The following is a 14,862-nucleotide window of genomic DNA, read 5'->3' on the forward strand; positions in this document are numbered from 1 at the left end:
CGTCTCTGGGTCTCATCAGCGAAGTGTCGCACCGGCGGCGTGACGTCATTCGAAGATATTACCTGAGACGTGACGTCACACGGGGGTTTCGCCTTAAATCGTGACGTCATATCTTTAGTGCAGCCCCTCCCCTCCCCGCCCTCAGTCACGCGCGACCGCGGCGGATGACGCAACGCGAACGTCGACGTCATCGCGCAATCGAGCGCGGTGACGTCGTCGCGGTTTTGCGGGGAAGAAAAACCCGTTCGGCGTGGACGCCTTGGCCGGCGTGATGACGTCACGATAGCGTGGTGACGTCACGAGAGCGTGGAGTGAAGCCGGAAGTGATATGGTCGACTGGTAGCAACAAAACCGACTCGCATCAGCAGCGCAGAATAGCAGCAGCAGCAGTACAGACTATCAGCAGAAGTACGGACTAACAGATACGTACGGAACAGCAGCAGCAGCAGAAGTACGGACTAGCAGCAGTAGCAGCAGCAGCAGCTGTTGAGTAGAGGCGACTACAGCAGGCGAAAGGAACTCTGTCCGACATGAATCGGCTGTTCGGTCGCGCTAAGCCCAAAGGGCCTCCTCCCAACCTCACCGACTGCATCCAGAGTGTGAGTAGCTTGCACTTACTCATCACTCACTCCTCACTCACTCAGTAACACACTCATTCACTCACTCACTTACAACTCACTCATTCACTCATCACTCACAACTCACTCACTCACAACTCACTCACTAACTCACTCATAACTCACTCATCACTCACTCACTCATAACTCACTCATACACTCACTCATCACTCGCTCATCACTCACTCATCACTCACTCATAACTCACTCGCTCATAACTCACTCATAACTCACTCGCTCATCACTCACTCATCACTCACTCATAACTCACTCGCCCATAACTCACTCACTCATAACTCACTCGCTCAGTAACTCACTCACTCATCACTCACTCATCACTCACTCATCACTCACTCACACACTCATAACTCACACACTCATAACTCACACACTCATAACTCACTCGCTCAGTAACTCACTCACTCATCACTCACTCATCACTCACTCATCACTCACTCACACACTCATAACTCACTCGCTCAGTAACTCACTCACTCATCACTCACTCACTCATCACTCACTCATCACTCACTCACACACTCATAACTCACACACTCATAACTCACTCGCTCAGTAACTCACTCACTCATCACTCACTCATAACTCACTCAATCACTCACTCACACACTCATAACTCACTCATACACTCACTCATCACTCGCTCATCACTCACTCATCACTCACTCATAACTCACTCGCCCATAACTCACTCACTCATAACTCACTCGCTCAGTAACTCACTCACTCATCACTCACTCACTCATCACTCACTCATCACTCACTCACACACTCATAACTCACACACTCATAACTCACACACTCATAACTCACTCGCTCAGTAACTCACTCACTCATCACTCACTCATCACTCATAACTCACTCAATCACTCACTCACACACTCATAACTCACTCAATCACTCACTCACACACTCATAACTCACTCGCTCAGTAACTCACTCACTCATCACTCACTCACTCATCACTCACTCATCACTCACTCACACACTCATAACTCACACACTCATAACTCACACACTCATAACTCACTCGCTCAGTAACTCACTCACTCATCACTCACTCATCACTCATAACTCACTCAATCACTCACTCACACACTCATAACTCACTCAATCACTCACTCACACACTCATAACTCACTCGCTCAGTAACTCACTCACTCATCACTCACTCACTCATCACTCACTCATCACTCACTCACACACTCATAACTCACACACTCATAACTCACACACTCATAACTCACTCGCTCAGTAACTCACTCACTCATCACTCACTCATCACTCATAACTCACTCAATCACTCACTCACACACTCATAACTCACTCAATCACTCACTCACACACTCATAACTCACTCGCTCAGTAACTCACTCATAACTCACTCATCACTCACTCAATCACTCACTCATACACTCACTCATACACTCACTCAGTAACTCACTCATAACTCACTCACTGATGGGACTCACTCACTCACAGTAACTCAATCATAGTAACTCACAGTAAGTCACTCACAGTAAGTCACTCACAGTAAGTCACTCACAGTAAGTCACTCACAGTAAGTCACTCATAGTAAGTCACCCACAGTAACCCGCTGAGACTCACGGTAACTCCCCGATGGGACTGGCAGTGGCTCACCGATAGTGACCCACTGTATTCACTGTGAACGAGACTCACCCTTGGGACTCACTCGGCACTGCAGTGGCAAAATTTAGAGCGTGATGATCATTGCCATCGTGGACATCAACACGAACCCAGGCTAGACCCCCCCCCACACACAACTCGTTACGTCCAGAGCCGAGGTTGGATTCTGGGTTATAGGTTCAGGACTTGGGGTAATAGGTTCAGGACTCGGGTGCTGAGTGTTATGGGTCAAGGGACAGGGCTTGCTTTAGGTCCAGAGCCGAGGTTGGATTCGTGGTTATAGGTTCAGGACTTGGGGTTATAGGTTCAGGACTTGGGTGCTGAGTGTTATGGATCAAGGGACGGGGCTTGCTTTAGGTCCAGAGCCGAGGTTGGATTCGGGGTGATAGGTTCAGGACTCGGAGTGCTGAGTGTTATGGGTCAAGGGACAGGTCTTGCTTTAGGTCCACGTGGCCGCTATTGGGGCTTCTTGTTGTGTTCGGCTGATGGCTGGCAGCGGCAAGCTCAGGGCCAGAGTTGTGGTCGTTGCTAGAGGCGTTGTTGTGTTGTGTGGCCTTCGTGTTGGGGTTAGGATTCGGGGCTCGCTTGCGGGCTTACTGATTTCACTCTGGTGTTCGTGTCAGGGCCAGTGTCTTAGTGTCAAGAGTGGTAGTGTCAGGGTGTTAGTGTCAGAGTGTTAGTGTCAGGGTGTTAATGTCAGAGTGTTAGTGTGAGGGCCAGGGTGTTAGTGTCAGAGTGTTAGTGTTAGTGTCAGGGTGTTAATGTCAGAGTGTTAGTGTGAGGGCCAGGGTCTTAGTGTCAGGGTGTTAATGTCAGAGTGTTATTGTTTGAGTGTTAGTGTCAGAGTGTTAGTGTGAGGGCCAGGGTGTTAGTGTCTGAGTGTTCGTGTTAGTGTCAGGGTGTTAGTGTCAGAGTGTTATTGTTTGAGTGTTAGTGTGAGGACCAGGGTGTTAGTGTCTGAGTGTTAGTGTGAGGACCAGGGTGTTAATGTCTGAGTGTTAGTGTCTGAGTGTTAGTGTCTGAGTGTTAGTGTCTGAGTGTTAGTGTGAGGACCAGGGTGTTCATGTCAGAGTGTTATTGTTTGAGTGTTAGTGTCTGAGTGTTAGTGTGAGGACCAGGGTGTTAATGTTAGAGTGTTAGTGTCAGGGTGTTAGTGTGAGGACCAGGGTGTTAGTGTCAGGGTGTTAGTGTCAGAGTGTTATTGTTTGAGTGTTAGTGTCATTGTTTCTTCGCGAGGCGCGGCTCTTCCGGGTGACGTCACCGTCTCGTGACCCATTACACAATGCGGGTGGTGCCGTGATGATGTGATGGTGATGGGGGTGTCACAATCAGAAACTTTATATAGACTGGGTCCAGCATATTATGATTGTGGTCAGGTGATGTGATGTGGTTGTGTTGGTGGTGATGATGATGTGATGGTAATATGATGATGCGAGAAATTAATGAATAACTTTTTACCCCAAAAACCAGAGGTGTGGACTCGAGTCATGTGACTTGGACTCGAGTCAGACTCGAGTCATGAATTTGATGACTTGCGACTCGACTTGGACTTGCATAACAATGACTTTGTCCCACCTCTGCCAAAAACCACGAAGATTTTCATACCCTCTGCGCGTAGATGAATCGTTTTGGTTAATAAAAAAAACACTTTTGGAAAGATAAAAAAAATTAACCCGTAAAAACAAAGTTTTTCAGTATAAATCCTTTATATGCCTGGCATCGGTTTTATTTTATTATTCATTTATGTTTTTCTTGAGTAAGAGTTTCATTTTTATCACATTGGTATTTTAAATTAAATATGAAAAAAAAATTCCTAAAAAGTGGAAAATTTTGGAAAAATTTTTTCACGAAAATAAATTGTCACGCACAACGAGTCTGTGTGCAAAATGTCAGCTCGATTGGATCACGGAAAGTGGGTTAAAAAACGACCGAAAGATTTGCACGGTTGTAAGCGCGCAAGCAAGCAAGCAAGTGAACTTAATATAAAGGATTTAAAAAGCACCAACCTGGCAAACGCATATGGAGCAGGCCGCGTGGTGAACTTGGGGACGACCGTGCCGCCTGATTGACCCTGACGCACGAACCACACATCGACTTCTTCCATCGATGACCGCCACCGTTTGCCGCTGGCATGGGACAGCAAAGATGAAGGTTACACGGCAAACGGGTCCAACGTCAACTCTCGCGGTCAGCGGGCCTCCGAGATTGTCTCCTCTGCTGGCAGCAGAGAGGACGGTGACACATTTGGTGATGGTGACGCTCACGCCTTGCGAGCACGACGGAACTGGGTTCGATTCCTGATGAGGGTGCCTTCCTGCATACCTGTCAACCCGTACGGTTTACCGTATGGGTTGTAGAGAGAAATGTAGTTTCAGATCCATACGGCGTACAGCCGTTTCAATACGGGCAACACAAAATTGTCTTTGTGTTTCTCCCTTGTGATGGGACTTGTAGGAGGAACGTTGCGATGTATTAGGGGCACGGGGTAACCAATAAGGTCTGCATTGGTCTGTAGCAAGGTAGGCACTGATAGGGGTTTGACAGGTATGTTTCTGCGTGGAGTTTCTGTGTTCTCCCCTTGTGTTGCAGAGTGTGAGAGAGCGGAGGTTGTGTGTTCTCCCATTGTCATGCAGAGTGTGGGTGAGTGGAGTTTGTGTGTTCTCCCCCTTGTCATGCAGAGTGTGGGTGAGTGGAGTTTGTGTGTTCTCCCATTGTCATGCAGAGTGTGAGTGAGTGGAGTTTGTGTGTTCTCCCCCTTGTCATGCAGAGTGTGGGTGAGCAGAGTTCGTGTGTTCTCCCCCTTGTCATGCAGAGTGTGAGTGAGTGGAGTTTGTGTGTTCTCCCATTGTCATGCAGAGTGTGAGTGAGTGGAGTTCGTGTGTTCTCCCATTGTCATGCAGAGTGTGAGTGAGTGGAGTTCGTGTGTTCTCCCATTGTCATGCAGAGTGTGAGTGAGTGGAGTTTGTGTGTTCTCCCATTGTCATGCAGAGTGTGAGTGAGTGGAGTTTGTGTGTTCTCCCCCTTGTCATGCAGAGTGTGGGTGAGTGGAGTTTGTGTGTTCTCCCCCTTGTCATGCAGAGTGTGAGTGAGTGGAGTTTGTGTGTTCTCCCATTGTCATGCAGAGTGTGGGTGAGTGGAGTTTGTGTGTTCTCCCCCTTGTCATGCAGAGTGTGGGTGAGCAGAGTTCGTGTGTTCTCCCCCTTGTCATGCAGAGTGTGAGTGAGTGGAGTTTGTGTGTTCTCCCATTGTCATGCAGAGTGTGAGTGAGTGGAGTTCGTGTGTTCTCCCATTGTCATGCAGAGTGTGAGTGAGTGGAGTTCGTGTGTTCTCCCATTGTCATGCAGAGTGTGAGTGAGTGGAGTTCGTGTGTTCTCCCATTGTCATGCAGAGTGTGAGTGAGTGGAGTTTGTGTGTTCTCCCATTGTCATGCAGAGTGTGAGTGAGTGGAGTTCGTGTGTTCTCCCATTGTCATGCAGAGTGTGGGTGAGTGGAGTTTGTGTGTTCTCCCCCTTGTCATGCAGAGTGTGAGTGAGTGGAGTTTGTGTGTTCTCCCCCTTGTCATGCAGAGTGTGAGTGAGTGGAGTTTGTGTGTTCTCCCATTGTCATGCAGAGTGTGAGTGAGTGGAGTTTGTGTGTTCTCCCCCTTGTGTTGCAGAGTGTGGGTGAGCGGAGTTTGTGTGTTCACCCCCTGTTCTCCACGGGTTTCCTTGGGGTGTTGGCTAAACATCCAAACAATGTAGCAGAACCCTCCGGAAGTGTGTGACCGTGGCGTCGCTAAAGATGTGTGGAACCGCTCCTCCCGCAGGTCGAGGGACGGGGCGAGTCCATCGACAAGAAGATCGCGCGCCTGGAAGCCGAACTCAAGAAGTACAAGGACCAGATGGCGAAGATGCGCGACGGCCCTTCCAAGGTGACAGAGACTGGCGACCTCTGTGGAGCCCACGAGCGGGTGGTGGTGGTGGTGGTTACACTGCACGTGGCTGTGGTGGTGGTAGCGGTGGTGGTGGTGGTGGTGGTGGTGGTTACACTGCATGTGGCTGTGGTGGTGGTAGCGGTGGTGGTGGTGGTGGTTACGCTGCACGTGGCTGTGGTGGTGGTGGTTACACTGCACGTGGCTGTGGTGGTGGTGGTGGTGGTTACACTGCACGTGGCTCCCTGTGGCGGTGGTGGTGGTGGTTACACTGCACGTGGCTCCCTGTGGCGGTGGTGGTGGTGGTTACACTGCACGTGGCTGTGGTGGTGGTGGTGGTTACACTGCACGTGGCTCCCTGTGGCGGCGGTGGTGGTGGTTACACTGCACGTGGCTGCCTGTGGCGGTGGTGGTGGTTACACTGCACGTGGCTGTCTGTGGTGGTGGTTACACTGCACGTGGCTGTCTGTGGTGCACAAGGGTTGGTGGATCCTGCACAGATTCTGTGAAACTCCCTTCCTGTGGGCGTTGAGGAGGTGCCGCACACCTTGCCTCGCCAGGAGTGCGGACTAACGTCATCCGTCCCTTCTGCATGGGATATAGTGTTGCCCCCTCGCACGTCTGAGTTTTCTCCGGGTGCTCCGGCTTCCTCCCACACGTAATCACTCAACGATTAGCCGATGATAGCATCTTCATATATAGAGGATCCCAGAGCTTGGAGGAGGGAAGTTGCTGCCGGCTCAGCGCGTGGCTGCTGCTGCTGCCTTCCTACTCCTCGTCTGTGGTTCCTCTTCGTGCCTCTTGAGCCCCCCCTCCCTCCCTCCCTCCCTCCCTCTGTCTTCGAGAGCGCGGTGCGAGCCCTGTGCGGTGGTAGCGCAGCGTTGCGAGTGATTCTTGTTGTTGTTGTCATTATTATTCCCCAACTGTAACGGGCGTGTGCCGTGTTGCGTCTGTGTTGCAGAACATGGTGAAGCAAAAGGCCCTGCGGGTTCTCAAGCAGAAGCGCATGTAAGTCACACGCCTTGCATACGTATACAACGACAAAGATCCCCGCCCCCGTATAACCTAAACACATTCCTGCGGAGGGAGCTGGTAGGAACGTTGGGTTGCTCGGTCAATGGCCAGGGTCAACGGCGGCGTGGTATATTCCGCAAATATGCCCGACTGTGAGGGCGGGCACAAGCCGTCGTGAGTAGGTTAAACGTTGAGTTTTATAAGGGCACCACGGGGTGACCAGCCCCTCCCCACCCAGCCCCACCCTCCCCACCCAGCCCCACCCCTCACACCCCCCACCCAGCCCCACCCACCCCACCCAGCCCCTCCCCACCCTCCCCACCCAGCCCCTCCCCACCCTCCCCTCCCCACCCAGCCCCACCCTCCCCACCCAGCCCCTCCGCACCTTCTCCTCCCCACCCAGCCCCTCCCCACCTTCTCCTCCCCACCCAGCCCCTCCCTCCCCACCCAGCCCCTCCCTGCACTACGGACACAATAATCCCCTGTGGGCTGGTGTAACCAGGAGGTTCCTACCAGTAAAAAGACTTCCATAAAAAATCTGTCGGGGCGAGTGCTGTTAGCAAGCAACTATTTGAGGCCAGTACGGCACACGAGGGGGTGGGTGGCCAGCACCACACCCGGCCCCCTTTGTCTCTCGAGTGGCGACGTTTACACACCGCGTACTCATTTGAGGCTGAGTTGACCTAGGGGAGGCCCACGACCAGTTCAGCTAATCGTCACCGGTGTTGAGCGGGAATCGGACTCGGGTCGCCAGGGTCGTAGTGCAGTGTGCTAACCACTGCGCCACCGCTCCCCCCACGTACACACCCACGCACACACGCTTGCGCACTTGCACGCACACGCACGCACACGTGTATGCTTACGGGTGGCAGGGTGTTGGCGGCACAGTTGGTGACACTCGCGCTCCACAGCAACAAGCTCCTGGGTTCGATTCCCAACTCGGACGCGTAGAGTTTGCGTGTTCCCCTTTGCTCTGCAGAGTGTGTTGTGAGAGTGGGTGAGTGCGAGTGAGAGAGAGAGCGAGTGTGGAGTGTGTACGTTCTCTCTCCCGCTGTTCTGCGTGGGTTTCCTCCGGATTCTCCACTTTCCTCGCCTCACCTAAAAATAAAAAATAATCGTGCAACGTTAACGATGTCGGCCAAAACATCCCGATCCTGAAAAACGACCTGGGAGTCGCTCCGAATCAGAATATTTATTTGTACTGGAAGAAATCCGATGAGCTATCAAGCTCTTTGATTGTGATCACACACAGCAACAGGAGCAACATCATCATCATCCTCATCATTCCCCCCCTACTTCAACGTTAAGGCAGCACCCTCCTGGAAGTCTTGTGATTCAGGCATTCCTCGGTAAACATGCCCAATGCGAACGAAACAATGTAATCTATGGACGGGTTTCTCCTCTGTTCTTCACCTGAGGACGGCTGCTTGCGTTGTGGCCGAAACGTCGTGAAAATTATTTTATTATGTTTTATTTTTATTATTTTATTATTTCCCTTCTACGTGACTTTACCGAAAGAACCAAGAATATGAATCCCTGCAGTCACGAAAGCTTTAAATCGGGTTGCTCTTTGTTTTGTGTTTGTAGGTATGAAGGTCAGAGAGACCAGCTCGGCCAACAGGCGTTCAACATGGAACAGGCCAACTACACCATCCAGACCCTGAAAGACACCAAGACCACGGTACGCTCGCGCATAGACGCACGGTGCCGCCCAGGGGGTTGATCGTGGCCGTGTCAGAGACATTCATTGATGCAGAGGGGGGGGGGCACCCTAGGCTGAGGCACCAGGGCCTACTTCCTCTCTAACCCTCTGGGGGTCATAACGCCCAGGCCGGGCTCCCTGGCCTGGCGATGCCACGAGCCAGGGTTGAGTTTGATAGTCTGGGTGCCTCCCTCCTTCTCCCGACGCGCTGAAATCTCGGCTCGCGACTCTGTGACGGCATTTCACTGTTCATTCCGCCGGTGTGTGCGGCCGTACCGCAGTCGATCGGCAGGTCCGCCGCGTGTGGCGGGGTTAAGTGGGGGCACGCCAATCTCTTCCAACACGGCTTAATTGGCGTGGAAGAGCAGACCAAACACCGCTCGAGAGCGAGCGGGCAATTGCAGGGCCGCACCTTTGCCTTTTAACGACGAACGGCGGGATGAGTGGTGGACGCGGCGGGATTGGGTCCGGCTCGGGGCTTTGACGCCCTCCCCTCCGCCGCCTTTGCCCCCCCCAGGTGGACGCCATGAAGGTGGGAGCCAAGGAGATGAAGAAAGCCTACAAGAAGGTGAACATCGACCAGATCGAGGTGAGGCCCGCGCCGGGATCACGTGGAGATCACCGGGGGGGTGGGAGGGAGGGATCGTGGGGGGGGGGGGGGGGGGGGGAGGTAGAATCACTGGGGAATCATCGGGGCACCGCTGGGGATCATGGGGGGACCACGTGGGACTGCACTGGGGGGGATCACGGGGAGTCACGGAGCTGAGATGAGGATTATAAGGCAGACACTGGGATCATAAGGGATCATTGAGGGATCGTCAAGATTATAGGGGATCATTTGGAAGGGGTCTGGTATCTGGAGCTTTTGTCCACTGCTGGTCTCTTCAGTTGTGTCGCCTGTGTCTCCGTGTCGCTGTTTCTCCGGGTCGGCTGTGTCCCCACGTGCCTGTGTCTTTGTGTCCCTGCGTTGCCGACTCTCCATGAACTCGTATCACCGCTTCTCCCTGTCCCCGTGTCTCACTGTCCCCGTGTCTCCACGTTCCTGTGACTTCACATTCCCCTGTCTCCCTGTCCCCCTGTCTCCCTGTCCTGTTGTCTCGGTGTCTCCATGTCCCTGCGTTTTCATGTCCTCGTGTTCCCCTTCCCCATATTCTTGCGTCTCCACCTTGCCCCCCCCCCCCCCCCCCCCCCCCCCCCGTATCCTCTTGTCCTCGCCTCCCGTGCCTCCACATCCGCGTGTTACCGCGTCCCCACCTCACCACCTCCCCACCGTGTCCCCGCTCACACTAACAGGACCTGCAAGACCAGATGGAGGACATGATGGAGGACGCCAGCGAGATCCAGGACTCGCTGAGCCGGAGCTACGGCACCCCTGAGGTGGATGACGATGACCTCGAGGCAGGTGAGAGGTCAGGTGTGGAGCCACGGTGACCCCAGGCCGGTCGGAGCGTCCACCTCGACACCTGAGCGCGTGACGTCCATCAAGGGCCCCCCGCCTGAGTGCGCTGAGACCCGCGGAAGGTCCCAAACACCGAGCCCAGGAACCTGAGGCCCTGGGTTCAAATCCGGCTCTCGGCCGCCCGTGGTCACACCATGGTGCTGCAGTGTGGCGAGTCGGTGGGCTTAGGCTGGTCACCAGTGACGTGCGTGGAGACTGATAGACTCGTATAGAGACCCATAGACTCACGTCGAGTCCCCATAGACTGATATGCAGACTCTTCTACTCACGTAGAGATCCATAGACTCGCATAGAGACTGCTTAGTTTTAGTTAAATTAAATATATTATCAGCCGATTGTTGTGTTATAGTATCGAACACATTCCTGCGGAGGGAGCTGGTAGGAACGTTGGGTTGCTCGGTCAATGGCCAGGGTCAACGGCGGCGTGGTGTCTTCCGCAAATATGGCCGACTGTGAGGGCGGGCACAAGCCGGCGTGAGTAGGTTAAACGTTGAGTTTTATAAGGGCACCACGGGGTGACCAGAGGTTCCTACCAGTATTATACACTATTGCTGATGTGCAAGTGCTTTAGGGACTCAGAAGTTTTAGATAATTCACTCCTATTGTGCTGTATTCTCTCTAGTAATAATACTTCGCTAGCTTTGTGTAGTATTTGGTTAGCTTTAACAGACTTTGTGATGTGTTATTTTAAATGCGTTTGGTATTAGCTTTGAATCTCTGCACCTCTTGAGGAACGCCAGTGAAGAAATCAATTGAACCCGCTTCATGCGGAGTTTCTCCAATCTTCTGGTTTTGAGGAAAGTATCCTCCCCAAGGAGGTTAGTCAGTTTAACACGTAGGCTTTCGCGACCAGTATTTTTCATAATAAAGGTTTTTGGGTTAGATCGCTTTATTTATACAGTGGCAGAGCATGCTTGCCAACAAGGACATTCAATTGATTTTGATACCGTTGAAGTGTTATGCAGAATTAATTATTACTGGTCAAGATTAGTTAGAGAATCAATTGAAATTGAGAAGAATTCCAATGATTTTAATCGCTGTGGTAGCTATAGACTCGGCGTAGCCTGGAAGCGTATTACTAAGTAATGCACAACACACATTGCAATTCCTTTCAGGTGAATCACATGCCAAGTGTCTGATTACTGATCTGTTACATAATTGCATACACCCCCACCCCCGCCTCTGATCTTGAATCCTGATGGGGTTCAACAATGATGACGTCATCCTGCACTATTTAAGACTGGGAGCAGGTGGATGGCTTCACTATTCTGGCAAATCGCCCGAAGATGCTGGATGTAATTCACCGCAAAACGTGGAATTGTAAATGTTGTGGATCCACTCTTCAACACACCGGTGGGCTAAAGTAGTGAACTATTTATCTTTTGTCAACGTGTCACATTTTTTACTGATTGGCCGTGTCGGGTGGTGGAGGGTTGCGACACATTTATAAAGAACGCGATCTAAACCAAAAAACCTTTATTATGAATAATACTGCTTGCCAAAGCCTCCGTGTTAAACTCGCATAGAGACCCATAGACTCGCGTAGACTGACTTGCGTCGGCACAACAAACCCATCACATTTCATTGGGTCCATGCGATTAACTTAGCGAAGATTCCACCTCCTTGAGAATTAAAACTGAATCAAGTTGACTGCCATGCTACGGGCCTTACCCTCTACCTTGCAGGAGCAGCTGCTGCCTCCTCCTGTGTGTGTACCAGAGGTCGCAAACCCGTACCCGGCCGCACCAGGGTCGCAAACGGCTACCCGTACCTGGCCGGGTACGGGTAGCCGGGTATCGGGTAGGGTACGGGTATCGGGTACCCGGTTGCGACCTCTGGTGTGTACCAGCGTGTCAGCTTGATGGAATCCCAGAAGTAGCTCTACAATATCCCAAGAGAGCGGAGCAGGAACCCCGCTGCTCACTGCGAGATTCCCGAAGGGATTCCTCGTCCCGTGAACGCGGCGACAGCAGCGCCGTCCGGGTGACGAGGTCAGGGCTTCGGGACGACCTCTGACCCCTGTGTTTTGTTGTTGTGGTGGGGCGGGTGGCGGCCGCGATCAGAACTGGCGGCGCTGGGAGATGAGATGCTCGCCGATGAAGACACCTCCTACCTGGACGAGGCGTCGTCGTCGCCTGCCATCCCGTCCGGCCTGCCGGGCGACAAGAGCGTCACCAAGGTGGGGCGGGGGGGGGTGGGGGGGGCGGGTGGCCACACGCAAGCACACAAAGATCCCCCGTGTAGCCTGTGGCAAGATGTTAACTCCCTCGCCTGGTATGCAGCAAGTCGTGGGTTCGATCCCGACCCTAACGCCTGCTGCTGTATATTTGGAGTTTGCGTGTTGCTCTCTCATTATCATCAATCACGGTGGCTAGGAGATGTTAACTACCTCGCCTGGTATACAGGAGGTCGCGGGTTTGATCCGAACCCTGACGCCTGTAGTTTTGGAGTTTGCATGTTCTCCCCGTGGTCGCGTGGATTATTCTCCGGGTCCTCCGGTTTTTCACTTCCGCATTTAGAATAAACGTGACGCGTTTAAAGTATTTGGCTGCTAAAAATGTCCACATGTTAAGCCACTTCGTTGAGCTATCATTTGGGGCCAGGTCGCTTCTGAAAAAGCGCAATATGGCTAAGCGGGCCTTACCTGCTAAAATAAAAATAGTAAAGAGTAGTTTAGCCTCCACAAGTGTGTTGGGAAACTGCTGTGAGCGAATAGCACTTATGAAGGTTGGCACGGCGCACGAGGAAGAGGTCTGGCTAACACCAAAACCACCACCACACCCGGCCACCGTTGTTTCCCTAGTGCTGATGTTTACACACAGCAGCGGGTACTCATTTAAGGCTGAGTCTCCCTAGGGGAGGCCCAGGACCTTGTCAGATATTTGCCACTGTGGTTGGATGTGAGCGGGAATCGAAGTCGGGTCCCCAGGTTCGTATTGAAGTGTACTCACAACTGCCCCACTGCTTCCCCTTAAAACACACACACGCACTGCACCGCACGCACCTGATGTACACACCTGCTACACACACACCCCTCCTGAACCACACACACACCTGCTGCACACACACACGCACCTGCTGCAACACACACACACACCTCCTGCACCACACACGCACCTGTTTCACCACACTCACTTGTTTCACCACACACTCACCTGTTTCACCACACACGCACCTGTTTCACGACACACTCACCTGTTTCACGACACACTCACCTGTTTCCCGACACACTCACCTGTTTCACGACACACTCACCTGTTTCCCGACACACTCACCTGTTTCACCACACACACACCTGTTTCACCACACACTCACCTGTTTCACCACACACTCACCTGTTTCACCACACACTCACCTGTTTCACCACACACACACCTGTTTCACCACACACTCATCTGTTTCACCACACACACACCTGTTTCACCACACACTCACCTGTTTCACCACACACACACCTGTTTCACCACACACTCACCTGTTTCACCACACACTCACCTGTTTCACCACACACTCACACCGGCACCCGCCTACGGGCCCGCCTGTGCTGTGTCGCCCCCGCAGGACGGGGTTCTGGTCGACGAGTTTGGGCTGCCGCAGATCCCGGCGACATAGACGGGGTGCGGACGCTGCGGACGGTGCGGGCAGTGCGGGCGGAGTGGCACCGTGCAGATTGACAGCTCCCTCGATCACGGCTCTCCCCTCTCAACCTCCCCTCTCCCCTACCTCCTCTCCCCTACCTCCTCTCTGTCTCTCCTCCTCCCCTCTCATCTCCCCTCTCTCCCTCCCCATCCCCACGTCCATCTCTCCTCTTCCCTCTCATCTCCCCTCTCAACCTCCCCTCTCCCCTTCTCCCTCTGTCTCTCCTCTCCCCTCTCCACCTTCCCTCTCTCCCCTTCCCCACGTCCGTCTCCCCTCCCCATCTCTCCTCTCCCCTCTCCACCTCTCCTCTCCGCCTTCCCTCTCCGTCTCATTGTGGAGTTCCCTTGTTTCCAAGTGAAACCGGCCCCTGCTCCTCTATTCCGATGGTCGGGGTCGCTGTGTCTCCGAGACTCGCGGTCGCAAGGGCGCTGGTTGAGCTATTGGTAAGGGGTCGGCCTTGCCAATCAACGTCGCAAATCGATGTCTTCGATCAGAAACGAACTGAAAAGCACTCGTTTGTGGGAATTGAACAACGGTTCGTCGGATGGATTGACTGGCCCCCGTCAAGGTAACGTGGGATTACCACTCCTGGCTTCGAGCTTGCCTCTGCGGAAGTTCGTTACCCCGGACCGGGAGTTTAACTTGCGCCTCTGCGGTTTGTGAGCCGGCGATTCGGACCACGGTGACACCCGGCCTCTCTCTAAATAATAAACAAGTTGTCACTCTTGCGATAGTACAAGTTTTATATGAAGTTATTTAATGTGGGCTCATCATGGCTGTGTCGGAGACACTGAGCCGGCAATCACTGAGATGCTGCGATCAAATACGGGTCTCGGTTAAACGGATGCTCATCACC

General features: G+C 52.9%; 1 protein-coding gene across 1 annotated transcript; it reads left to right on the forward strand.

Annotated features, from left to right (window-relative positions):
- The first annotated feature begins 293 nt into the window (after window positions 1-293).
- On the forward strand, window positions 294-14,207 carry CHMP5 (charged multivesicular body protein 5). The gene is made up of 8 exons (XM_078881814.1): window positions 294-599; window positions 6,088-6,192; window positions 7,154-7,200; window positions 8,794-8,887; window positions 9,426-9,497; window positions 10,202-10,310; window positions 12,431-12,546; window positions 13,929-14,207. The coding sequence occupies exons 1-8, from the start codon at window positions 531-533 to the stop codon at window positions 13,977-13,979; spliced, it is 663 nt and encodes a 220-aa protein (XP_078737940.1). The 5' UTR covers window positions 294-530; the 3' UTR covers window positions 13,980-14,207.
- Window positions 14,208-14,862: the final 655 nt, after the last annotated feature.

This window comes from Lampetra fluviatilis, chromosome 62 (assembly GCF_964198595.1).
Source record: "Lampetra fluviatilis chromosome 62, kcLamFluv1.1, whole genome shotgun sequence".
NCBI lineage: Eukaryota > Metazoa > Chordata > Hyperoartia > Petromyzontiformes > Petromyzontidae > Lampetra > Lampetra fluviatilis.

Coding starts and splice junctions, on each gene's coding strand:
- CHMP5 (XM_078881814.1), top strand. CDS start 531: ATGAATCGGCTGTTCGGTCGCGCTAAGCCCAAAGGGCCTCCTCCCAAC. Junction 10,311..12,430: donor TGACGATGACCTCGAGGCAG/GTGAGAGGTCAG, acceptor GGCCGCGATCAG/AACTGGCGGCGCTGGGAGAT. Junction 12,547..13,928: donor GCGACAAGAGCGTCACCAAG/GTGGGGCGGGGG, acceptor TCGCCCCCGCAG/GACGGGGTTCTGGTCGACGA.